The sequence below is a fragment of the Cryptotermes secundus genome, unplaced genomic scaffold, assembly GCF_002891405.2.
Source record: "Cryptotermes secundus unplaced genomic scaffold, Csec_1.0 scaffold400, whole genome shotgun sequence".
Lineage (NCBI taxonomy): Eukaryota > Metazoa > Arthropoda > Insecta > Blattodea > Kalotermitidae > Cryptotermes > Cryptotermes secundus.
Genome location: NW_019723908.1, coordinates 2654523 through 2680044, shown reverse-complemented (window position 1 = coordinate 2680044; position 25522 = coordinate 2654523). Strand labels below are relative to the sequence as shown.

At 37.2% G+C, this 25522-nt stretch overlaps 1 protein-coding gene across 3 annotated transcripts in view; it reads left to right on the top strand.

The window, feature by feature from the left end:
* LOC111862070 (multidrug resistance-associated protein 7) overlaps positions 1–25522 on the top strand; it is a 58011-nt gene that overhangs the window by 30159 nt on the left and 2330 nt on the right. For all 3 annotated transcript variants that reach the window (XM_023847146.2, XM_023847145.2, XM_023847144.2), the window contains exons 12-25: positions 621–738; positions 2319–2412; positions 4685–4823; positions 5053–5242; positions 5596–5897; positions 6663–6893; positions 8247–8379; positions 8478–8688; positions 10223–10392; positions 14272–14494; positions 19147–19338; positions 21665–21908; positions 22547–22686; positions 24629–24750. In XM_023847146.2, the coding sequence (XP_023702914.1) occupies positions 621–738; positions 2319–2412; positions 4685–4823; positions 5053–5242; positions 5596–5897; positions 6663–6893; positions 8247–8379; positions 8478–8688; positions 10223–10392; positions 14272–14494; positions 19147–19338; positions 21665–21908; positions 22547–22686; positions 24629–24737 (2496 nt within the window). In that variant the 3' untranslated portion in view covers positions 24738–24750. The remainder of the gene's footprint in view (positions 1–620; positions 739–2318; positions 2413–4684; positions 4824–5052; positions 5243–5595; positions 5898–6662; positions 6894–8246; positions 8380–8477; positions 8689–10222; positions 10393–14271; positions 14495–19146; positions 19339–21664; positions 21909–22546; positions 22687–24628; positions 24751–25522) is intronic.

The window sequence follows — 25522 nt, the reverse complement described above, 5'->3', positions numbered from 1 at the left end:
TGTTAGTTGTTGGCCCTTCTATTTAGTGGTTTTTAAGTTCTCTCATATGTTATATTATGTTCATGACCATGTGCCATTAATGACTGTGAGGGAATCCATTATCTCTGTTAAAGTTAACAGAGTGCAGCTTGTCCTTAACTAAAGGGTCTCTGTGGCTTGTTATTCATGCTGGTACCATTGTGTCCTTGAAGCTTATTGGAGCTGTGCCCTGTTACTTCTGACCTATCAGATTGACAAAGCATTGAGGTAGAACATTAAATAAACTTCAAAGAAACTGTGGTACTGACAAAACTGACAGGTGACATGGATAACGTAGTATGGATTTCATGAAAATTGGTATTAAATTATGAAACCTGTAAATGATGGTCCGTAGGAGTGCCCAGTAGGACACATTTCAGCTACACTAAATACAAAGTTTGACAACTAAATCCTGGGACAGGCCATTTTAAAGCATGTAGGAACATGTTTCAACTTGTTTGTGTAAGCTGACTCTTCCATCATGTTCCCTGTACAAGATCAGTCACTTCTCTCTTGTTATTCATGCTCATTGTGTTTAAGATTTTATACTGTGCAAATCATTGTGACAGTTTGTATTTTACTAAATTTGTTGATTGTTTTAGGGGCAGTTCATAGGAGTAATGGGCAATGTTGGGACAGGAAAGTCCTCTCTGTTATCTGCACTTCTTGCAGAATTGGACAAGGAATCTGGTGTCATAGCCCTCTCAGATCTCGATAAAGGTGGGAAAGCTACAAGTACTATAAGCGCTTTGAGATTGTTTCATAACTTATGAAATTTGATGTTTGCTTCTCATTTGGGAAGGTACAATGTGGGGCTCATTATTCAATCAGTGTTCCATTTTATCTGCAGTTAGTCTGACCAGTCACCACATTGTTACAACTTCATTTTTTAGGTAAGGCTTCACTTCTGATTTTCAGTTGACTGGATTCAAAGTAAAGAAGTTAATCTTTACCCTTCTCAGATGTAGATCATTATGAGAAAGACTTTATGGAGTGATGGTTTTCTGAATAATATTGATGTGGAGGTTACAACCATGATGATATTTGAACTATTTTTGATGCTAACATTTCGTGAAATATTATTTTATCAGTTGGTTCAGCAATTTAATTTGCAGGAATTTAATATTTATCTGTATTGTCTGAGGAAGAGCAAGAAAGAATTGACAGTTTTATTTTCCACTCAAACAAAAATTAATTTGAATGATTACAAAATTTGCCACCAAAAGAATAATATCCTTTTTTCTTTCCTACTCATTTTTCTTTCCTTTCTGCTGCTCCTGCCCACATATTCTCACCTTTTGTGCTTTTTTCTCTCCTGTAAGGAAAGTGAGGCCATAAAATCTCAGGTAGGTAGAGGCTGGCTTATCACTGTGGAGGTAACAGTTGTATCCCAGGGCAGTTCAAGTTATGTTTGTAGTGGACAAAATTACAATGGGAAAGATTTCCCCTGTTGGTCATCATCTCATATCCACTTCATGCTTAAAGAGTCTTCTAGGTTGTAACACTGCAGTTCAGAGAGATGCTGGTACTTCTGAGGAAAATATCACCTCCATATTCATGATGGAATACATACTAGTTATTGCTCCACAGGTGATGTATCAGCACACTGCTACCCACTGGGTTCCTGATTGGGGCTTTACCTCAGACCTTACTTTTGACTGCAAGAAGTTAAATTGTAAGGAAACTGAGGGTCACAGCATTTGTGTATATATGTGCAGATGGATTTTTACTTAGTTTCTCTTTGAATATTATATTACATAGATCCCACATTTTGCTCATTGTCTCATATTCTGAAAATCAGAACTTAGTGCTTCTGGAGCTCCGTTGGATTTATTAGATGAATTGATCCCAGTCACTGGACATCTGAAGTCAATACACTAAGAATTAGGCTGTCCAATATTTGCAATTAGTTCTCTCTAGTGGGCTCAACTGAGTTAGTATCCCCACCAATGGATGGGAGCAGATCCATTTCCCAGAACATTGTGTTCGGGTTTTTGGAAAATCAGATAATGGACAAAGGCCAGAAAGCTAGTAATACGATGTTTAATAAACCATCATCAAAACCCTATACAGTCACATGAATATTAAATTCGCTGTAAATGTTTATCTCATTCCAAGTTCATCTGAGAGAGTCTCTTTGGACCAAAATTATTTTAAGAGAATAACTGTAGAGCTCAGATGAACATCTTATGGTACATACACAAAGTGGTTTCCATTAGCTATGAACCATTGTGAACTATACAGAATTTGTGCTGTGGTGTTGAATCTCTTGAAATTATGACACATTGTTCATTTTACAGGTTTTGGGTTTGTTGCTCAGCAGCCTTGGCTTCAGAGGGGCACAATAAGAGAAAACATTCTGTTCGGGAAATCATTCGAACACAACAGATACAAGTAAGAGCTTATTCATATTGTTTATACAGGCTGCTGTTTCAGCAGACTGCAGTGAAAAATATCACACACTGATCTAGCATCTACACCTAACTTATTTGCTCTCTGGATATCTGGTACCTACTAATATGTTGACTTCTGGAATTACGTCTGAGATGATGATTTCTATCTTTTGCGTAGAGTATACAAGGAACAGAATTTTTTCTGTGGATTCATTAGAGAGCTGTGTGTGTCTGTAGTTCTTGGACTGTTATTATTGTAACTGCCTCGGTGAAAGAAGATGAGATGGGAGGCCAAGGTCACACTTCTACAAGCCTGTTGCATCAGTCTGCCACATGATACCGAGCTGTGAACACACATCGTTTTTACATGAGTGCTCTTTTGACTTCATATTTTGTTTTGTTTGTGATGGATGGAAAAATCTAGAAATGTGTCTGCATCAAGTTCTCTGTGAAGCTCGGTAAATCTGCTCCCAAAACCCTTTAAAGGCTTCATGAGGCTTTTGGAGAACCTTCTTTAAGCCAGACAGTGGTTTTTGAATGGCATTCACTTTTCGAGACTGGTCAAGTGTCAGTTGAAGATAATGAACGTTCAGGGTGACAAATTTTAAATTAAATTTTTTTTTATATTGTCGCGTATCGGGCGTATATCGCTNTTTTTATATAAATCACAGGGATACCTGCTCTATGTCTACATGTGCTGCAGCGGCTACTTCTTGCTTTCAGCACCATTCACGTATTATTCTGTGCAGGATCCCTGTGTGCGTGCTGCTGTTTATCTTTAATACGTTTGCTCTTTAAATTTAAATTTTAAACTGTATATTAACAGAGATTTTAAACGTAACTGACAAAATCAAGAAGGGGATTCTGGTATATCAGGACCGATTGAAGCACAGCAATGACAATTGAGAAAGCTGGTGTTTTTAAATTTTAAATTACATGCAGTGTGACAGCTACATAAGTGAAATACACCTGTTGATGGCCAGTTATGGCTGAAACATGTAGTGTGAAAGAAGAAAGACAAAGAACTACAGTAAATTGTGTTGCATTTAAGATGGTATTTATATTATACATATAGAAATGTAGAGTGCAACAGGATGATTAAATATAATAAAGAGCATGCTAATTGTTTTTTTTCAACATGAAGGGGATTGTTCACCTGAATTTGTTCCTCTGAATACTACAGTCAACTCTGACTCTTACTGTGATATTTTGAGGCACTTGAGAAAGAATGCGTGATGAAACAGACTGGAACTTTGGCCCAACCACAACTGGCTCCTTCATCACAATAATGTTCCTGTTCACAAATTTCTGAAAACCACAGTTTGTGACAACAACATGGTTATCATTCCCCATCCTCCCTACTTGCCAGACTTAGCCCCCTGTGATTTTGCTTTGTTTTCTGAATTGAAAATGAAACTGAAGGTGACATTTTGAAACAGTGTCTGATATCCAAAGGGAATTGCAAGCAGTTTTCGACAGCATTAAGGAAAATGACTTTCACGGTGCTTTTGAAACATGGAAAAAATGATAGGATCTCTGTATACATTCCCAAGGAGACTATTTTGAGGGCGATGACAGTCAGAATTGAGTAACTTAGGCCAGCATTTCTTTTTTGACCCAGTCTGGGGATGTTCTAATAGCTCATGTCTTCCCTGATTCAGCTAGACCATCTTATTATAAGCACTGTTTTGCCAGCTTTTGTGAAAGTGTTTGTAAGTACTGGAAACAGTCCCATCTAGTTACTTTTAATTTCCTGTAGAAACAGCATCAACATTAAAGCTTCAAATCTTTGGGTACGAACAACACTAGTGCTAAATTCTGCCTTCTGAGATGTGATGCCGTATAGTCGGCTAGGTGTTTACATCTCAGTGGTTTACTCTTCTGCCCTATAGGTGGAGGCAGCTTGTTCCCCCCAAACACTGATAAGCTTCTGTCAGACTACATGGTGTCATCCCAGATTACAGTAATCTTCATATCACCACCATGAGTGTCTCAAGGTCTCACTCAACTAGTGTAGTCGGTAAACTGGCCAAGGTGTATTTCCTGAATGGAAGTCATGAGCATTACTGCTACACAAACCTGCTCAGTACTGATGGATTTAAAACCTAAATACATCTCTAGCTGCTAGTATTTCTGCTGCTGGTTGACTTGTAATTTTCATTCACACATGCCACTTGAGACATATTTTGTGAGGTTCGTGTTGGTTGCAGTAGTTCATAGTCTTAGTTTTTCTGTTTCTAATAATGGTGAAACACAGTTACGTTTTTGTCTAGATCTGTCATTGAGGCATGCTGTTTGGCAGATGACTTCGGTATGCTGCCCGATGGTGATATGACTGGTGTAGGTGAGGGTGGAGTCACTCTCAGTGGAGGCCAGAAAGCCAGGGTGTCATTAGCTCGGGCTGTGTATCAGGTAAGTCAGACTGTTGCTGTTGGTACAGGTATGAAATGAATAAGATTCAAGGTCAGAAAAAATTATACTATGAACATTTTTGTATGCAGCACATGTGAAGCAGTTGGTGTGAGTTTCCACTGTTCTTCTAGATAGTCTGTAGCTTTACTTGAACGTTGTACTAATGAATGTGCAGTTTACTAAGGAGAGTAATGCATGAGTAATTGTCAGAAGAGAAATTAATTTCCAGGACAAGAATATTTACTTTTTGGACGACATCATGTCAGCTGTTGATGTAAATGTAGCCCGGAACATATTTGAGAAGTGTATTAATGGTCTTCTGCACAGCAAGACCAGAATTCTGTGCACACATCACATCCAGTATCTGCTCTCTGCTGATCATATTCTAGTTATGGAAAATGGAATAATAACACAACAGGGTAAGTATTCTGACAGTGCAAGTAATGTCTCATTTAGCAGCTTTTATTCATCGTATGACGAACCAAGGTTGTTAAACTTTTCATATTTTCTATGATTTTTAAAATTTGAAGACAAAAATATTATTTTACGCCTTATAGATTCCAGAGTTTCATGTCCATTCATGCTATTTGTTATTTTCCTAAAATGACTGTGTGTATTTAAATTATGAGTTTGTAGATCCCTTGCTTGAGTCAACAAGAATTTGAAAGCTTACATGATTCGATTTGCACAGTAGGCATGCATTATTTGACCTATTTGACAACTGCAAGATTTGATGCCTCATTTTAATTGTTTTCAATCTCTTACTGTTTAGGTAAACCTATGTCTGTTCTGTCTGATTATGACGAATATCTCTTGCCTTCCGAATTTGACATTGGTGATTCAAGTCATAGCCACAAAGACAATGAGAAACTGATAAGAAGTGACTGTGATACAGAATCAGTAAGTGGTGACAGTATTTTAGAGGAAGAGGAGCGGGAAGAAGGAAATGTCCAGCTGAATGTTTATTTGTCGTACCTGAGAGCAATAGGATACTTGCTGAGTGGAGCTATCTTGCTTTCCATGCTTCTCATGCAGTCCTCTAGGAACCTTACAGACTGGTGGCTCAGTTATTGGGTATGTATGTCTGTACAAACACCGAGAGAAATGTTTAATATTTTCTCACAAATTTACAGTAAAAATTGAAAAATGCACATTATTTTACCTTACTTAAATATTTTTCCCATCATGTTTTTTAATTGTTGCATCCATCTGTGTAATTCTTTCAGTTTTATCATGTATGTCCACTTTCCAATTCCAAGAAACCATATTTCTTATTAATTTGGTATCATTATTTTTGATTACATAAGTTATAGCCCTTAAAAAGCCATAACTTTTTAAACATATCTAGATTAAATTCGTTCATAATATTATTTAAAATTAAAGATAGCTCTCTACAACATGTCTTCTTTTTAGTTCTTATTCTTCACCGACAAGCGGCGATCACTCTGTTGGTATAGTTTGCTTGTGGACTACAGGCCACAGAGTTTTTTTATGTGATCATTTTTTTTATTATTATTGCTAGTGGGATGGGACTAAGTCCCTTGTACTGCGGCCACTTCTGGCCTATTGTTGGTGTCTCATTAACAAATGTAGGAAAGTCTTCTTTCTCTTAGGATCCTAACATAAATGTTCTTGTATCACACATTCATTTCTCCCAATCATTTTACATCCCTGTTTATGTCACCCTCCCTGATTTTGTCAGCTTATCAAGTTCTGCTGAAGGCTACAAATTATAAAACTTCTAATTAATCATTTTTCTCCATCCTTTTGATTCTTTGGATATCTAAGTATTCTCCTTAATATGCTCATCTCAAATGTATTATGGTCTTCATGTTGCAGGTGACTCATGACTCTTCACAGTCTCACAACAATACCAACAGTTCACTTTTCATTTTTGAAGTAGTAACAGATTCCAGTGATGGGAATGACATTTCATATTACTTAACAGTGTATGCCCTTTTCGCTGGTCTCAATTCTGTTTTTACACTCTTCAGAGCATTCCTGTTTGCTTATGGAGGGATACATGCTGCTACAAAAGTTCATAAACGACTACTAAAAACAATAATTAAGGTGAGTACCATAGTTGGGTGAAAGCTAGTGAATCTGAACTTTCTGTATTCTCTGCACCAGACTAAACTCAAGACAGAGCTTTTTGAGACTTATGTTAGGCTCCAGTATATCAAGGCAAGTGTTGACAACATAATAAATCAGAAAGTGCTGAAGAACAGATGCGAAGCTTATTTCTTGGCATCCTTTACTCCAGGAGGACTCTGGATACTACTGAAGTGTAATCAGTCACATATGCATTTCCAGTTTACATTAGAGTCTGAATATTTAATTATTTGTCATTGTTAAAGATAAGCTTCATAAGTATGACTGTTGGCTCTCAGTAATTTTTGGAGTGTGTAGTCCCTCAGAATTAAAGTCTTAGATTTATTCTGCAATTGAAAAATACATGTCGGCTAGTTAATTAGTCCTATTCCTTAAAAAATAACAGTTTCTAAAATGTTGTATTTTAGCATCCTGTTGCACTGATTTTCGTCCATGATATGTCTGCAGTGTCCGTCTTTTAGTGCACTTAATTTCACTTGTTATTTCACAACATGTTTCGCCACTATAGTGCCATCATCAGATGCTCCATTTACGTTAATCTATTTCATTGCTTGCCATCATGTCATTGTAAAATTTAAAAAATATTTATATACTAAAAATTTTGTTAAGATTACTTATCTGTCCCAATTCTAACACCGCGCATAGTTCCACCACTATGGGAGTCGTTCCTCTTATTCTCAGTGTATATCATGTCTCGTGTTGTGTGTTCCCTTTTTGGTTGCGGGTGTTGTAATGTTGGATGTGTGTGTGTGTTTCTAAAAGACCAGAAATTTGAAACTTTTCCTTACAGCCTTTTGTTGGGCCCTGGCCTCTTCTTCATTTCATAGTCTCTCTTACACAGATGGTAAGATTCCTTGGGCGAGTGATCAGCCTGTCGCAAACGTCATAAATACATCAATAAATTCAACTGATTAATGCTGTTATTATTTTAAACAGCATACACTTACACATCAATAACACCTTCATGGCTGGAAATGGAACAAATATTATATTAACATCATTTACTTGGCATTACCTCCCAGAGTATGGCAGACCAGTTGTGAAAAAACACACTGTGTAGGTGTATGTGTTTTTCTATGCACCAGGAATTTTTCTCAGTCCCTGCAGACGAATGCTAGGATGGTGCCTTGAACTGGGCATTGTCCACTTTGTTCCATGTCCTTTCCAGTAGATCATTATTAGTTATCCAGCTATTCAACACTGTGTAGCCTGAGCTACTGAAAGTATAAAGTAAATCAGGAATAAATAAAAACACCAGAAATTATGTGTTATTTTGTCACGTTTTTATAATGTCTGTTTATATGTTTGCAGGCAACTGTGACATTTTTTGATGTGTCACCTCTTGGCCGTATTCTCAACAGGTTTTCGTCTGACACATATACAATAGATGATTCTTTACCTTTCATTATGAATATTCTACTGGCACAGTTCTTTGGACTGTTAGGTAATTGTACATTTGTTGAATATGCTGTGGTTATTAGAAACATTGAATCTTGGTTTCCTTTTGATTAGAAATAAAATTTATTTTTTGTATGTTTTTAGGTACAGTAATCATAACAATTTATGGACTACCATGGTTGGTTCTTATTCTTGCTCCGCTGATTCCGGTATACCATTGGCTTCAAAATCTGTACCGGCTCACTTCTCGGGAATTAAAACGATTATCCAGTGTCACACTCTCCCCTGTGTATAGTCACTTCAATGAGACCCTTTTGGGTTTACCTACAATCAGATCATTCCGAGCTGCTCCCAGGTCAGTTGACTCCTCAAACCTTTTGTGCTCAGTGAGATATATGCGCGATTTGACATTTATCAGCTTTTTTCCGTTGAGGTATAGTGTATGAAGGTAATTACTATATAAAACTCTGAGTATACGTCAGAACATGCTCCCAGTGTCACTCCAATATGTGGAATAAAAAACACTGACGGCAGTAACAAAACCAGTTATAATTCATCATGTAGGAAAGTGAAGTATGGTGTACCACAGGGATCACTATTGGGGCCCCTTTTATTTTTACTATATATTAATGATCTTACAGAAAATGTTCAAGGAGCAAAGCTGGTTTTATATGCGGATGATACCAATTTGTTAATTACTGGAAAAGATGAACTTCACCTTCAGTATAAAATAATGAACGTTATGAAAGAATTAGAAATATGGTTTCAAAAAAATAACCTTATAATAAATACTAAAAAGACATCTGCCATGTCATTTTATTCAAAACAGCGGAGAGATCCGTTAAGACCACAAATAGTTTTTAATAATACAGAAATAGTATATCAGTCAGAACTGATGACAATGACTCTAAAATGCTCAATTTCTAAAAGCAAAGCTATGCAAAGTAATTTATATGGTGAAAATATTAAAAGAAATAATGAGTCCATATATGATAAAAATGATTTATTTTTCGAATTTTGAGTCATGTATGAGAAATGGTATCTTATTGTGGGGTGGGGATGGGGAAAGCAAAAGCATTTTTAAATTGCAAAAGCAGGTTCTTCGAGTGATTAGTGGTATTGGCAGTTGCACGTCATGCAGACGGATTTTTAAAGATTACAATGTTTTAACATTGCCTTCTCTGTATATATTGAAGGTGACATGCTTTATCAAAAAATACAAGGCTTTTATGGCAATAAATTCGGACATTCATAATTATAACACACAAAGAAAATTAAATTTTCATGTGCAGCACTGTAATACAGCTATTTTTAAGAGGAGTGTGATAAATATGGGAATTAGTTTGTATAATAAGGTCCCCTGATCAAATAAAACAAAGGGAAAATTTTAACTCCTTTAAAAAGGAATTAAAATCTTTTTTGCTGAAACATTCCTTTAATTTGTAGATGAATTTATGTCTTTTGATTTTTCAAGTGTGTAAATGTAATATATAGCTGATTAATTTGTTGTATTTGTGTAAAGACAATGAAATTAATGGTAACTAGATTTAGATAACATTATTCAGAGGACAGATCCCCTATATTAGCGTGGTACAGTGTATACTGTAAAGATATGCACGAGAATTAGATGTAAAACTGACAATTTCCTTATCCAAATGGTTGTAATACCTGTATGTATGGATTGTTGAAGGATAATAATGATAATATATGACTTCAGTTGTTGGTGCATATTATGTGTTCTGTACAGACAATGTGTAAACATGTTGATCTGTCCTGTAATCTTATTAACTGTTTTATCGGTACCTGTACTTAATTTATTTTTTTTTTTCAAAGCCAGTTTATTTGCTGATTATTCTGCATATTGTAGCACTTAATATGATTCTTTATAGATTCAGGAGGAAAAATGAAGAGAATGTGGAAGCAAATCAGAAATGTCAATATGCAAGTCAGGCAGCTGGTCAGTGGCTGAGTTTGAGACTGCAGTTCATTGGAGTGGCCATGGTGACTGGAATTGGATTTATATCCATGTTGCAGCATCAGTTCAATGTGGCAGATCCAGGTATGTATAAAATCAGGTTTGGAAATGTATGCATAATGTAACTATTCTCTTGTTTACTCTCTTTTGTTTAATTTCACAAAAACAATAAGACTTATTTAAGATGTTTATTGAGCATTAAATAGTTATTTTATTTTTCCATACAAATTTTGTTGAAACATTTATTCTGTATTAAACAATAACACTTCACATACAGTATGTTCACAGAAACACATGTAAAGTGCCCATTATTGTTTTCTAATTTTAACCAAATTTTGTGAAACTTCCAAATTTAGAGAGTTCTGTCTTCTGGGATATAACACCATTTAGTCCATTGAAAGTCAACCAGAGTTTCCATCTTCAGGGTCAAAGAATAAGCCAAACAAGAAATCAGCATGAAGCAGTTGGCAAGCATAGCTGATTACTTACTTACTTACTTACTCATGGAGCTGAGCCCTTCTCGAGGAGCTGCCAGTTCTTCAGCTACTCAAGAATTTCCCAGCATTTCATGGAACCCGAAGGTTTATTACCATGTTCACAAGAGCCCTCCACTGCTCCCTATCCTGAGCCACATCAATCCAGTCCATAACATCCTGTCCTATCTATCTAAGATCCATTTTAATAATGTCCACCCACCTACACCTTAGTCTTCCCAGTGGTCTCTTTCCTTCTCGCTTTCCCACTAATATCCTTTAAACATTCCTCGCCTCCCCCTTTCGTGCTACATGTCCTGCCCACCTCATCCTCCTTGACTTGATCATTCTAATTATACTTGGAGAAGGGTACAAGTTATGAAGCTCCTCATTATGCAGTTTTCTCCAACCTCCTGTCACTTCATCTCTCTTCGGTCCAAATATTCTCTTCAACACCCTGTTCTCAAACACCCTCAGTCTATGTTCCTCCCTTAATGTCAGAGACCAAGTTTCACACCCATTTTCTTTAGCTTAAGTCGTTTATCAAAGGAAGCCATCCAGGTCTGAGGCTTTGTGTTCATTTTTGTAACAAAGTAATTTTCTACGGTGAGGACTTGTTAGCCCCACGGCCGACCTCCAAGCTGGAGGACCACCCCTTGTTGGCTCTCCGCGACTGCTTATTCAATATAGTTGCAGCTTCCCTCCAAAACTGGAGGGTGTCTCCTCCATCCGCAACCTGAGGACACGCCATTCTGTGGTGACAAGGGACCCACCTAACATGGAGAGCCGACTACACAGTATTATATTCCAGCAGATAGAACCGCTGTGAGAACCTTAAATTCTGCAGCTCCTTGTCACATTTCTTGAAGATCTGTTCAGTGATTTTTGAGTCATTACCTGCAGAGAGATTGACAGACAGACAGAGAGAAAGCAAAGTGAATAGGTGCATATTGGAACTTTTCATTGTGAATATTCCAGAAATCGCTTTATGGTTCTACACATAGGTCTGGTTGCCCTGTTTGAACATTTGTACCAGCTGGTAACTTCTTAGTGCAGTTTGATAGATATTGATGGACTGATTATAATTTTTAGATTATTTAACATCTCTTTATAAGCTGCAGAAGCATTGAATCATATGAGAAGGTGGTCATGGTTACTAAATTTTGATTTTGGAATTGGTGGTTTTGACGTGTTTTAAGATACTATCCCAACATCTGCCGGAATAAACTAAAGACAATGACAGACTTCAGTCTGCATAGCCAGTGACGTAGCCAAGATTTAAACCAGTGACCTGAGATACGAGTCTAGAGTGTTACTGCTAAACCCACCTTCCTGTAATGGTCACTAGGACATGAAAGTTATATTTAAAATCTCATCCTTCATTAATTTGAACACAGTAGCTGTGTTAATGTCACATGAATAAGAGGACCGTAGTCTTCCTGGATTTCACACCATGTAATTTCACAGATAGGTACTGTCCCGCCAGACTCTAGCTAGAATATCCCAGAGCCTTGTGATCCAGAATTATAAATACTGATTTCAGGTCACTGGTTAATTGCTTTACCTTGAAGAGCTTTTCTTTCAAATATCACTTTTAACTTTCTACACAGCTCTTAGAACATAATGAGATAAACATTTTGTAATTTTCATTTCATGCATCCTGTTGTGTTATAATATATAACTTCTTTATTAAGACCGTTACAACACAACCACATCAAGGTCAGCGCCTGGTTTTGTCTCTGCTACATGTTTTGGCTATTAAGAGCCATCATCAGGCAAATACCTGGCTAATATATATATGCACTGAACTGCAGTATTAATAAAATTAATATTATTGTATCCAATTTTATTAATACTGCAGTTCAGTGGTGTATATATGTTGGCCATATATTTGCCTGATGATGGCTGTTAATAGCCGAAACATGTAGCAGATCCAAAACCAGGCACTGACCTTGATGTGGTTGTGTTGTAACCGTCTTAATAAAGAAGTTAAACATTTTGTACTTTATGCTTTTATGCATTGATTGTGTATGAGTCTCTTCAGCTAAATTTCATTTCTTAAGGGAAGAAAATAGATTTATGAGATCACCATGCACTCAGTATGGTTTCTCCCTTCAACTGTTGAACTAACTGCAATTAGTAACAATACCATTGTGGTTGCACATACTTGTATGGGGTCCTGAAATGATGTTCGGTAACAGATCTTTAGTTAGGGTAAATTTTTAGAATGTAAAACAACAAACCTGATGGCACTGTGAATGCTTTAACAGTAATTACAAGACATCATTGAAGCTAGGTTTATGAAATTTTGCATGAACACACATTATAAACTTTCTTACATATGATGTATGAAATATTGTTATAAGTCAGTAATTATAAACAATACATTAGTGGGAAACTTTAAGATTATATCCAGAAAGTTAACGTAGACAGAAACTGTACTGAAATTATAGGCTCAACCCAAAAAGAAAGTAACAATGTTAATAACCACAGTGATGAAGACAGTGAAGGTGGTGCTGGTAGTAACCTGAATATCTTTACAATTGGAAGCAATGAAAATATTTTTACATGAATAGCTTTCAGTTCTGTGGCCATCTGTGCATCAGCCCAGGATGCTGACCTATGGGCAAACTATATTTTATCATTGGATTATACATCTGCATTACATGAATTGCACATTAATAACACAAGATTGAAGGTCTGTAAATCTGTGAAATAAGAAAGCAGACTTCATCTGCCCAGAACCTCTTCTCTTAAACTGTTACGATTACTGGCTGAAACATAATCATGGGAAAGAGTTCTGGGTTCCTCTAGTCTCAGTGATTGAAACATGTCTGGTTTGTATTTCATAACAGTTTGTTTATATTGTAGCGTGTTTGTGTGTCACGCCACAAATAAATTCACGCCGTATCAAATTCTGTAGAACCTTTATTGTTCGTTCTTCACGCTTACACAATCACGAGTACCGTAACTATTCACTGTTTCGCTGTAATATTTCAACCCCCTTCAGCGGCGGATAATTCCTGACTGACTGCTTCTCATCGAAGCTGGGCTATTTATACCCTCGCCGCTGCTAGGCAAATGAACCCTCTGTTAAAACCATGGAGACATTGCTTTGTTTGTTCAGCGTTTCCTACGCAATGACCCATTGTTATTGCGTTGTCTCTGTGGGAACGCTACGCTTGTTTGTCGTAACTGTGGAGATTCGATGTTCTCGATACAACAGCTCACTGTTGGAATTACAGTATCGCTATTGTTACTTCTTATGCAACGGTCTGTTCTGGTGTTTCCATAGAAGTGACTCCTCCGGATTCCAGACACGTTACATTATTTCTCAGACTTGAAATGTTTCATGTATGTAATAATACAAAACCATATTTAAGACAAGGTTTGAATTTCAAAGACTGTGTGTGCTCTTGTATCTTGCTACCTACAATTTAGAGATGGTTCCTAGCTCTGGTTCAACTCTGATTAGTGTTCTTCAATGCAGGTTTGATTGGTCTGGCTATATCATATGCCCTGGCTGTGACTGGTTTGTTGAGTGGTGTTGTGAATGCTTTCACTGAGACAGAGAAAGAGATGATTGCTGTGGAAAGAGCATGCCAATATATTGATCAGGTAGAGCCTGAGAAGAACAGGGAGATAATTGCTCCGCCATTTGCTTGGCCTAGTCAGGGTGTCATCACCTTCACCAGTGTTGTGCTCAAGTACAGGTGAGTGTTACCAGTGTTTAGTTGGTCCTTTCAATACTATATTGCTTAATTTTAGTTCGTATACTGCATTGTTGATCTCTCATTCTGAATGACCAGGGAATGGAAAGGTAAGACAGCAAATGAGTAAATATAATTAGACATTGAGGAACTTTTCAAGTTGTGCTGTTCACCATATATTGTTAAAATAATTACTTCAAGAAGAATGAGATGGATGGGACATGTAACACATATGAGAAATGTGTATAAAGTTTTGGTTGGAATTCTTCAGGAGAAGAGGCCACATAGAAGACTTGTACATAGATACAAGGATTATAATGTTATTGATGTTTAAGCAGTAGGTTGTGAGTACAGATTGAGGTGGTTTGTGAGAAAATCCAGTGATAGGCTGTAGTGAGGACAGTGGTAAACTTATAGTTTTTTAAAGTTAACCAGAGCATTTCTGGATGTGTTGAAAAAGTATCAGCTGCTTAAGGAAAATACCAGTCTTATTTACTTAATTGAATTTAATGAGTAGAGTTAGTTTAGTTAATTGAGTTAACCTAATTGTGTCAGTTTATGTTGGATTTGAGTTTCTCACAGCAGTGGTAATGAAGACTGTTGATAGTCAACTGACATTTTAGGGAAACAATTTGCCTCCATCCTTTGGGTCAAAGACTGAGCCAAGCAAGAAATAGCATGAAGCAGGTAGTAAGCTTTGCTTGTTCAGCGTGTTCCTCTGAAACACCTGTTGACTTTAAGTGGATTACACAGCATTATATCCCCAAAGACAGAACTCTTTTTGAGTTAGTTATGCTAATATGGTTAGGTAAGTTAGCAGTTATATCCAGCATCCTTCTCTCAAGGTTAAATTTATACATAGATGAAATTATTGGAATCATTGGTGTGGGATTTGATGTACGAGGGTTAGAACTTTAATAGTGGCAACGCTGCTGTAGAGACGCCATGCAATGGAACCAAGTAATGTTGCTTATACCACACGTTAGTCTCTTCAAGAGGCTTGCGGGGAATCTGCATTGCCTTACAGAACAGTGGCAAGGTGGGTAAAATCCTTCGAGGGATGCCAAAATGTGGCAGACATGTGTCGGCCAGGTCGTCCTAGTGTCAGTGAAGAAGAAGTGTATGCTCTTTCCACATTACTGGAGAGTGATCGACACCAAACGATTCGTGAACTGAAGGAGACATGGGTCAAATCGTATGAGCCACAAATGAAACACCAATCGAACGAATGGCGTCATTGCAGTTCACCACGAAAATCAAAAGTTCGTCAGAACCCCAGCAATGTGAAAGTTATGGTGATTCTCGTGTATGACTGTGATGGTGTTATCCTAACGCATACTGTTCCCCAACAGCAGACTGTCAATGTGCAGTATTACTGTTCATTTTTGGCACACAACCTGCAACCAGCTTTGAGAAAGAAGCGGTGACACTTTCTGCAGAACCCACCTGTCTTTTTCAGGACAGTGCTTGGCCGAATGAAGTGCAAGCTGTGGCTGATTTGTTCACTCGATGGGGCTGGGAAGTGCTGTACCATCCACCATACTCCCTGGACTTAAGCCCTTGTGACTTCGACTTGATTCCTAAGATGAGAGAACCACTTCGTGGCATTCGCTTCAGAACTGTTCCAGGGATTCTTCAGGCAGTAGACCGCTCCATTCGAGCTATCAACACAACAGGCGCTGCTAAAGGTATCCTATGACTTCCACATCGCTGGCAACGGATTGTACACAATGCTGGTGACTACATTGAAGGACAGTAAAACTTCGAAACATGCAGCTATTTTGTATCAGTTGTAAATAAATAGTTGCCACCATTAAAGTTCCAACCCTCGTAATATATCAGTTACTGATTGGAGTTTTTGTATTTGTCAAATACTGGAAGAAAAATGGGAGAACAATGAGACAGCGCATCAGCTATTCATAGAATTCAAGAAACCCTACGATTCAGTTATGAGGGAAGTATCGTACATTATTGTTATTGAGTTTGATATACCCGTTAAACTAGTTAAACTTATGAAAATGTGTTTAAGTGAAATCTGTAGTAAAATTCTCCTAGCAAAATACTTGCCTGGTACATTTCCTATTCAGAATGGTCTGAAACAAGGAGACACTTTATTGCCATTGTTTTGCAACTTTGCTTTAGAATACGCCATTAGGAAGGTCTAAGAAAACCAAGAGGGACTGAAACTGGCTTGGACAGATCAGCTTCTAGTCTGCGCTGCTTATGTACAGGTATATCTACTTGGGGATAATGTAAATACTGTAACAAAATATGCAGAAAATATAATTGAGGCTAGTAAGGAGGTTGGTCTAGAAGTAAACACAGAGAAAACTGAGTACATGTTGGTGTTTCATTACCAGAATGCAGAACAGAATTACAGCATAAAGGCAGCTAATATAGCCTTTGAAGACATTTCAAAGTTCAGATACTTGGAAATGATAGTAACAAATCAAAATAGGGTGGCATGGTATGAACTGGATTTCTCTGACTTAGGATAGGGACCAGTGGTGGGCTCTTGTGAACACAGTAATGACCTGTGGCAACAGCCCACATAGCACGCTGTTTCGCCAGTTTTTCAGACAACACTCACTCCTAAGTGAATATCACATTGCTGGTGACCCTCATATTTATACAGCACTCGATGTCCAACCCGCTTGCAGATCATCACATGCGCTAACCAATCACATTGCTGGCAGCACTTGTATTTAAACAGCACTCGATGTCCAGCTCACATTTAGATCATAATGTGCGCTAGCCAATCAGCGCTCACAATCGCAACTGCAAGTTTCGCTCCTCCATCAAGCATGGTATAAAAGGCGGAGCCCAAAGCTCACAAGCATCAGCGAACACACTCAGTTCAGAGTGATCAGTCATCAGAGGCATCAGCTCTTCACTGCGACCAGGCAACTGACGTAGTTGCTGCAAGCCTCCAGCGACCAGGCAACCGAAGTAGCAGCCACAAGCCTCCAGCGACCAGGCAGCGAACACAGCTTATGCAACTCCAGCAACCGGCTGAGGCAGCCGTTTCTACTGGCGCGTGCAGCACTACATCATCCAGACAGGCCAACTGAACGGCCGTAAGACTCCGCCTACTACGGAGGAGCGAAATCTGCCGGCACACTCGCGGTGGAACGAACTGCCCTTAGAGGGCCAGCCAACTTTTGAACATTCCACATATATTCTGTATTCTGCTATTCTGTAAATTCAGCTTATACGATTTAATATATACAATTGTTACAGTTTCACGTGGTTGTCATTTAGAACATCGACAATCCCACAGACCCATAGGGTTTGCTAAAATGTTAGGAAATTCTTGAGTAGCCAAGCAACTCTTGGCTTCTCAAGAAGAACTTGGTTGCATGAAGTTAGTTTGTTTGTCAAGGTAGTTAAGTTTAGGTAGTTTGTTTAGTTGATTGGATGGTTGTTTAGTTAGTAGCATATGTGTGTTACTGACACACTCTTTCTTTTTGTGACCCCCCCCTTTTTTTTTATTAAATAACCAGCCACTGTGTTACCGACAAAATTATTTGCTATTATTTATCACCATTGTGCCACATAGTACATACATACATACACACATACATACATATACATCTATTTCCATAGATCCATACAAAGTATAAGGATATGGAAATTGTCATAACTAATAGAAAAGAAAAAAAGAAACAGTACAAATGTACACATAGTCAAGCAACACTACACAATATCATAACATTTATTGGCACAAAAAATACTAAAAACCTAATATTAAAAACTATATATGATTAATCTTTTATTACAAAGAAATTATATCTTTATTTTTATCATATTCAAAATCAAATTATTCTCCAGTGTATAAAATGGAAGGCAACACAAGAAATCCTTCAGATCCAGTTTAAAACCTTACAATTATTGTATCACTTTACACGTCAGTTTACACTTATACTTTTCCGCCAGGCAGAAGATATAGATCATGTAATGAAACAGTTTTAGTAACCAGACCAGAGATGCAGAAATGAAGAAAACTGGGGAGACAAAAGGATTTTATATATGAAAACTTAAAATTTCCATATTTTCTTGTAGGCATTGTTGAATGAACATGCCCTCTCCAGAAATATTTGTTCTTAATTTAAGTAGATCAACATTCCTCTTTATTTAATTAAAGTTCATGAAATGTGCACATTTTTTTCTGGAACAAGTTACAAAATGTAATAAAATAAAATACTTGTTTTAAGTTATATATATTTTTATTGGTATCCCATTTCATATTACAGTTCTTATTTCAGACATAACCTTTGTTTTTACACATTATAGAGTATTATGGTATTTAATGATGCTGTTTCAACTGCAGAGTTTATATGGTGTCAAGTGAGATTAGAAGATTATAGAAAATGGTAAGTATATGTGGATTTGGAAGGAGATGGCCATGTCCCACTTGAAAGTACTATCCTGCATTTGCCTGGGCAGTCTGAGGAAAACCTCAGAAAGCCAGAAAATGTAACTGATACTTGGGCCAGTTACCTTCGAAATGAAATTTACTACTACTTCACTCTTCTGTTTTGTTTCATTTTTAAAAGTTAAAGGTGGACGGTTTGTTGTTTCTGCCGCTGTTGTTACAACACGACTTTGTATAACTTAACTGTATTTCTGTTTGTTATTGATATATTCTGTTACAGAGAGCATTTGGCGCCTTCTCTAAAGGGAGTAAGTTTCTCTACTCGTCCTGCAGAGAAGATTGGTGTGGTTGGTCGAACAGGTGCTGGCAAGAGCTCACTGTTCATGGCCTTGTTCAGACTTACTGAAATCAGTGGTGGGGAAATTCTTATAGACACAGTGAATATAGCCCATATTGGTCTTAGAAGTTTACGGTGAGTGCTAGGAAAGTATCACCACAGTACATAGGTATTGATTAATTAGTTGTGTGGTTTAATGTGAAGTCAGCTTCATTCATGGCGTGTTCACCAGAGAGTTGTATTGAAAGCACAAATGAAATGAAGTGAGGTTGAAAAATTTAAGTGATTTTAAACACTGATGTGACATTTTTTCTGTATCATAGTCAGTGGTTGTTCTGCCATGTCCAGGTCTTCTGGTATTATGCAGTGGAATTTCCTTCACTTTGGCTATAACAGCTGCTTTGCCATGATTCAGTCTTCTGGAATATACTTACAATATGCAGTCCAGAAGACAGACTTAATTAGAAGCAAGATATGCATTAACATTTTAATATTTTTAAATGTTTGGGATGTAACATATCCTGTGAAGGAAAAAGAGTATCAACATAAAATTTTATATTTTTTTCAAAATACCGGAAATTATAAATAAGATTTTTGAACTGTCACTAATTTGCAAGCGTAAAAGAATATGAATATTATGTTCGCCAAATCATCATTATCTCAGAAGAATTCAGGTGAAAAGATTGATAGTTGTAATGCATTCGTGGGTATGATTGTGGGATATGCCGTTTGAACCTTAAAATAAATTAAATTATAAGAGACATATAAATATACAGAAGAGGTTGGATGTTCGCAGGATGAGCTCTGACAGGATTCCAAGGAATATCTTAAACTATTAACTAATAGGAAAGAAGTTTTGTAAGATCTTTGAAACAGAACAAGGGTTCTTTCAGTAATCTGTAACAGGTCTCAGTACTAGAAGGGATGTAGACGGTGACCAATGTAATGTGACATCAGTATATCCAGGCTCTCAGAAGCATGTGTTGAGTGGTTTGACACAAAATACACTATGCACTAAAATAGAAAGGCAAGGGGCAACACATGAAGAAGGAAAGAACAGGTGAACAAATAAATACAAGCGGTATAAAATGAACACGGGAGAGCGTTAGAAGGAGAAGAGATGCAAACACAAGGAGGAATATTTACTGGCAATAAGACACAACAAGACAGTCCAGGAACTGTGAAAAAGACAGGAAAATGAGTGCAACAAACGTTGTGATTAAAAGGTATGGAAAAAATGAAATCAGTTTGTAAAAATGAAAGAATGAATGACATCACATTGCAGTACATGGACTGATTTTAACAGTATTTAAATAAGGTGTAGCATGTACAGATGGTTGAAGATCAAGATTATGGCCTCTTGGAATGTGATTCCGTGTAATTTTCTAGATGACACAAATACTTTGGAGGAACCTTCCACCTCCATCTTCAGATTTTGGAACATTGGTATCTCTCTTATCAAACTCCATGATGTCAACATGCCAGAAGCCAGTGATGTTGATGTGTTGTGAGAAACTCAAATCTCACAACTATTGAAGATATTGTCACAGGCTAGTAACTAGAGGCAGGGTTCAGATTGATAATTTAACTTATTTGGTGCTAATTACTCTCAACTAAAAATAATTACAACACTTTTGTCATTCTTCTTAATCTTCAAATAACTACAACACTTTCCAGTCTGCCGTATCTTCACATGCTTGTTAGTTGGTAAGAGTGTCTAGTAAGTGGGATTGTCCATGATATTTTTCTGCTCAGTGGCTCCTGTTAATGATAGCTTCCTTGATTCTCATTGGCTGTCCTCATATAGCTTCAGTGCAGACCATCTGTTGCCACAGAAGTGTGTTTTAACATGCTGTTGCATCAATGGGTACACATGTGACAATTCTCTGTCTACGCAGTTCTAATATTTGTGCATCATATCACAGAATCTTCATTAGATGTGTTAAAAATGTGTGGACCTTACTTTGAAAGAGTTGTTGTATGGACCTATGAAACATTAAATTATTGTGAAGGCATCATTAAATGGACCACTAATAGGAAATGCATAATTCAGTCATGTATAGTTTCATTTCTCCTTCATCATGTTGATTGTAATCTTGTATTGTGTGCTGCTTGATGTTTCAAGATACATATTTGAATAATCTAACAGTCTGACATCGTTTTGGTTTGCAAAATCAAAGAATGGCATTTCTTGATTAAACCCAACTTTGAAAAGGTTAAAATACATGCCACAAACACATACTTATTAATATCATGACTTTGTGCATGCTTTTCTGTTTGTGTGTCTTAAATTCCTGATGCCCTGATGTGTGATAATATTCCTGATCTAAGGTATAAGTCACTTTATTATTTTTTTTTTCTTTTTTGTGTTTTTATTCTGTCAGGTTTGTACAAATTCTACTTTTTCAAATTTGTTAATACTGGTATTCCTCTTTCTTTATTATTATGTCTTCTGTTTCAGATCTCGTGTCGCTATTATTCCTCAGGAACCTTTCCTTTTCTGTGGAACTGTGAGAGAGAATATTGACCCCCTGGATGAGTACCGTGATTCTGAGTTAGCTGGGGCACTGCAACGATGCCATTTGACTACTGCAATCAACAGATTAGGAGGTTTGGGATCCCAGGTAGAACATGGTGGTCATAATCTATCTGTGGGACAGCGCCAGCTTCTTTGCTTAGTCAGAGCTGTGCTTCATAATGCAAAGGTAGGTGTGGTATTGACAGATGTGTTTAATCATAGTTCAGGGCCTAGTCTTGTATGTTGAAATAGCTGGGTAAATCTGACAGGAGTTGTCCAGTGATTGAGATTAGCTCTTTTTAAGGGGCCCAACTGAGTAGGTGTCTTCCTTTTTCACCCAAAGATGGAAACAGATTCAGTTTCTGAAACATCGTGTCCTCTATTACCTAGAATTCTGGATAATGGAAAAATTCCAAAAACCCAGTAATTCTGTGTGTTATGCACCATCAACAAAACCCTTTAGAATCTACAAAGTCATAATTAGTCAGTCTTGTATTTTATTTTTACAGACACAAAGCTAAATTTATAAAATAACTAATGTTTTAATCAGGAAATCAGAAATGCATTCGGAATTTTCATCAGGAAATGTGAATGGAAGAGTCCAATTGACAGATGTCAGCTCAAATGGGAGGATATTGAAGAAGTATGCTGTATGTATAGGGGCTAGAACATCTGACTGAGGATAGGATTCACAGTTTTGTGGACACGGTAGTGAACCTTCAGGTCTCATGACAGGTGGTACTTTGTTGATTATCAGCTTTTCAAAAAGGGCTGTGTTGTGCTTCATGGAATTAGTTTTGATAGAATTTTCTTACTCTGTCATAGATCTTGTGCATTGATGAGGCAACAGCAAATGTAGATACAGAAACGGATCGACACATTCAGCATACTCTGCGAACATCGTTCCAGAAGAGCACTGTAATAACCATTGCACACAGAATTCGTACAGTCATGGATTCAGACAGGTAACAAACAAGTGCAGTCACTCTTCCATTTATGTGATGGTTACATTCTTGAGGATGCCGTGGACATTGAAGTCATGCAAAAACTGTTGAAAATATCATTTAGGTGACCGTACATAATGCTTTATATTCTATGGAAATTACATATAATGAAATATTTTTCCATTTGTCATATGAGAAGGAAAACCCCAACTGAGTGTTGACGTTGTGGTAATGTTCAGATTGGTGTGAACTATTATGGGCTTTTTATAGAAGTGTTGTTAGAGAGTTGCTGTTGGTTCTGCAGTATGACATGTGTCTCTTGTACCAGCCCATGGTGGGTAACTGGGTGGGAGAAGTGGATGCATGAGTTGAGGGCAAGATGGAGAATGGTCACAGACGGGAGAAAAATGAAGCCTGTTCTGATGCCACTTAGTGTGTTACAAATCCAGCATGGACTCCTCTGGGTTTGTGCTCAGGCTCACAGTATTTAACCACCAGAGCTATGGCACAAAAACACATTTTATGAGATATCAAAAGAAATGATATGATGAGATAATGAAGTAAACTTTGTAGTATTTAATACTGCAATAATGTAGTAGTTATTTTTGTAAAACTGTTTTCATTTTGAGAGAAATTTATTTTTGATGCATATTGCACATTGTATGCCTTAGCATGAATGGGGGATAAAAGAAATGCATATAGGATATTGGTAGGAAAGTCAGAAGGAAAGAGACCACTGGGAAGACCAAGGCACAGGTGGGTGGATAATATTAAAATGGATTTCATAGAAAAAGGATGGGATGGTATGGATTAGATTGATCTGGCTCAGGGTAGGGACCAGTGGAGGGCTCTTGTGAACACGGTAATGAACCATCGGGTTCCATAAAATGCTGGGAAAATCTTGAGTGGCTTCTCAAGAATGGGTCAGCTCCATAAGTAAGTAAGTAATGTAATACCTTAGTGAAGGGACAGTCTGCGAACAAAACTTTGCAAGTTCCATTCCTAGTAAGATTGTGGATATCTTCAGTGACACATTTGGGATTGGGGCCACTTATCCTTCTATCTATTGAGTGCTAAGGACTTGTCATATGAATAGAGATGTCGTCTCAATATAGAGTAGGTTAAGAATATATTTTCTTACCTGGTACATATTAGAAAGTATACCTGGGGTAGCTCAGTTGGTGTAGTGATTAGGCTATGCAATAGATGACTGAGAAGTAAAGTATTTTTATCTTCTCCACAGTATCCAGACTAGTTGTAGGACCTGCCCATCCACTTATCCAGTGGATACTGAAGTCTCTTTCTCCAGGGGTAAAGCAGCCAGATCATGAAGTTGTGTAATCATTAGGAATATGTAGAATTATACCTTCATTTCAGTGTATGTTTTTGTGACATAGTGCTTAGTTAAGCACAGGAACAAGTCTGCTTTTTGTTACACATTAAACTCATTACCATGTTCATCGTTACCATTATTTTTGTTGTTTTTTTTTAAGATGTATGGAAGTGTGTGAACACTAACTATTATATCCTGCTATAAGTTTGGAGGGAGTGTGAGGCTGGGTATCCTGTCAAGGTTCTCAATCATTTGAGGAACGTTCTGGAATAGTTGAAAGGTAAAGCTGTCCCTGTGCTTAATGAATTAAGCACCACACCATGAAGATGTGTGGGGGAATGAAGGTATAGCTCCACATTTCTTGACCTTGACACTGAATGTAAATGAATCATCAGCATCATACACCAGCTTCTTTAGCCCTGGGGAAAGATTCCCTGGTACCCTTTGGATAGGAGGCTGAGTGTACCCCAGAGCTAGTCTGGACACTGTGGTAAAGAGAAAAATCTTTTTCTCCTCCTGAGAATTGATCCCAAACCATCGAGTAAATAGCCCATCACTGTGCCAACTGAGATATCCTGACTCCCACTTAATATAAGCGTGTTGTCCAGTGAATGTTGTACTCTGTTCCAGAGTGTTGGTGATGCGAGATGGTGAAGTACTGGAGTTTGATTGCCCAGACACACTATTACAAAACAGAGACTCACACTTTTATAAGTTAGCCCACCAAGAGTTTTATTAATGGATCGAAACAGGTAATTCTGACATGACAAGTTCATGTAACACATTGTATTATTTTTCATACAGGTATGGAGGAGTGTGTTTTTCATTGGTTATACAGACCTGAATTGTAAATGACAAGTGTGAAATTGTTTTGCCATAGATATTATTACCATCCATAGGAGTGGCGGTGATATGTGGGTTGTGGTCCTGGAATAGATAATTATCTATTATAATAAATTAATATTAATTATTAATATTAATTATAATAATTAATATTAATATTGATATTAATAATAATTAATATTAATTATTAATATTATTAATTAATTAATATTATTAATAATATTCCAGCAAGATTATAATCTTGCTCAGTTGAAAAGCCTCGTCCTTCTCGCCATGTTACTCAGTACCTCGTAACCCTAGCAGTCCATACAGCAGTACTGAATAATGTAATAGTGTGCATCATGCATTGCTGAATATGTGTAAGGCAAGAGAAAATAAAATAATCTATTATAACTCTTTCACTTACTAATCTCATTAATCAGAATGTGAAATGGTACCTGTTGGGCAGGAAGACATCACTTTAATATGTTCATCCATATATGGCTTGTTCTGTTTCATATTTTCTGTTATTTTTCTACACAAATGCCAATAACAAGAGTTTCATATGATTTAAAACACCTTTCATTAGACAAAGTATTTGAACTGTATATATTATGGTTGTGTTTACTCTGTGGGATGTTGATGTTAGTTGAGACAACCACGTAACTATAGAAATAAATGTTCACTTCACTTAAAACTGGT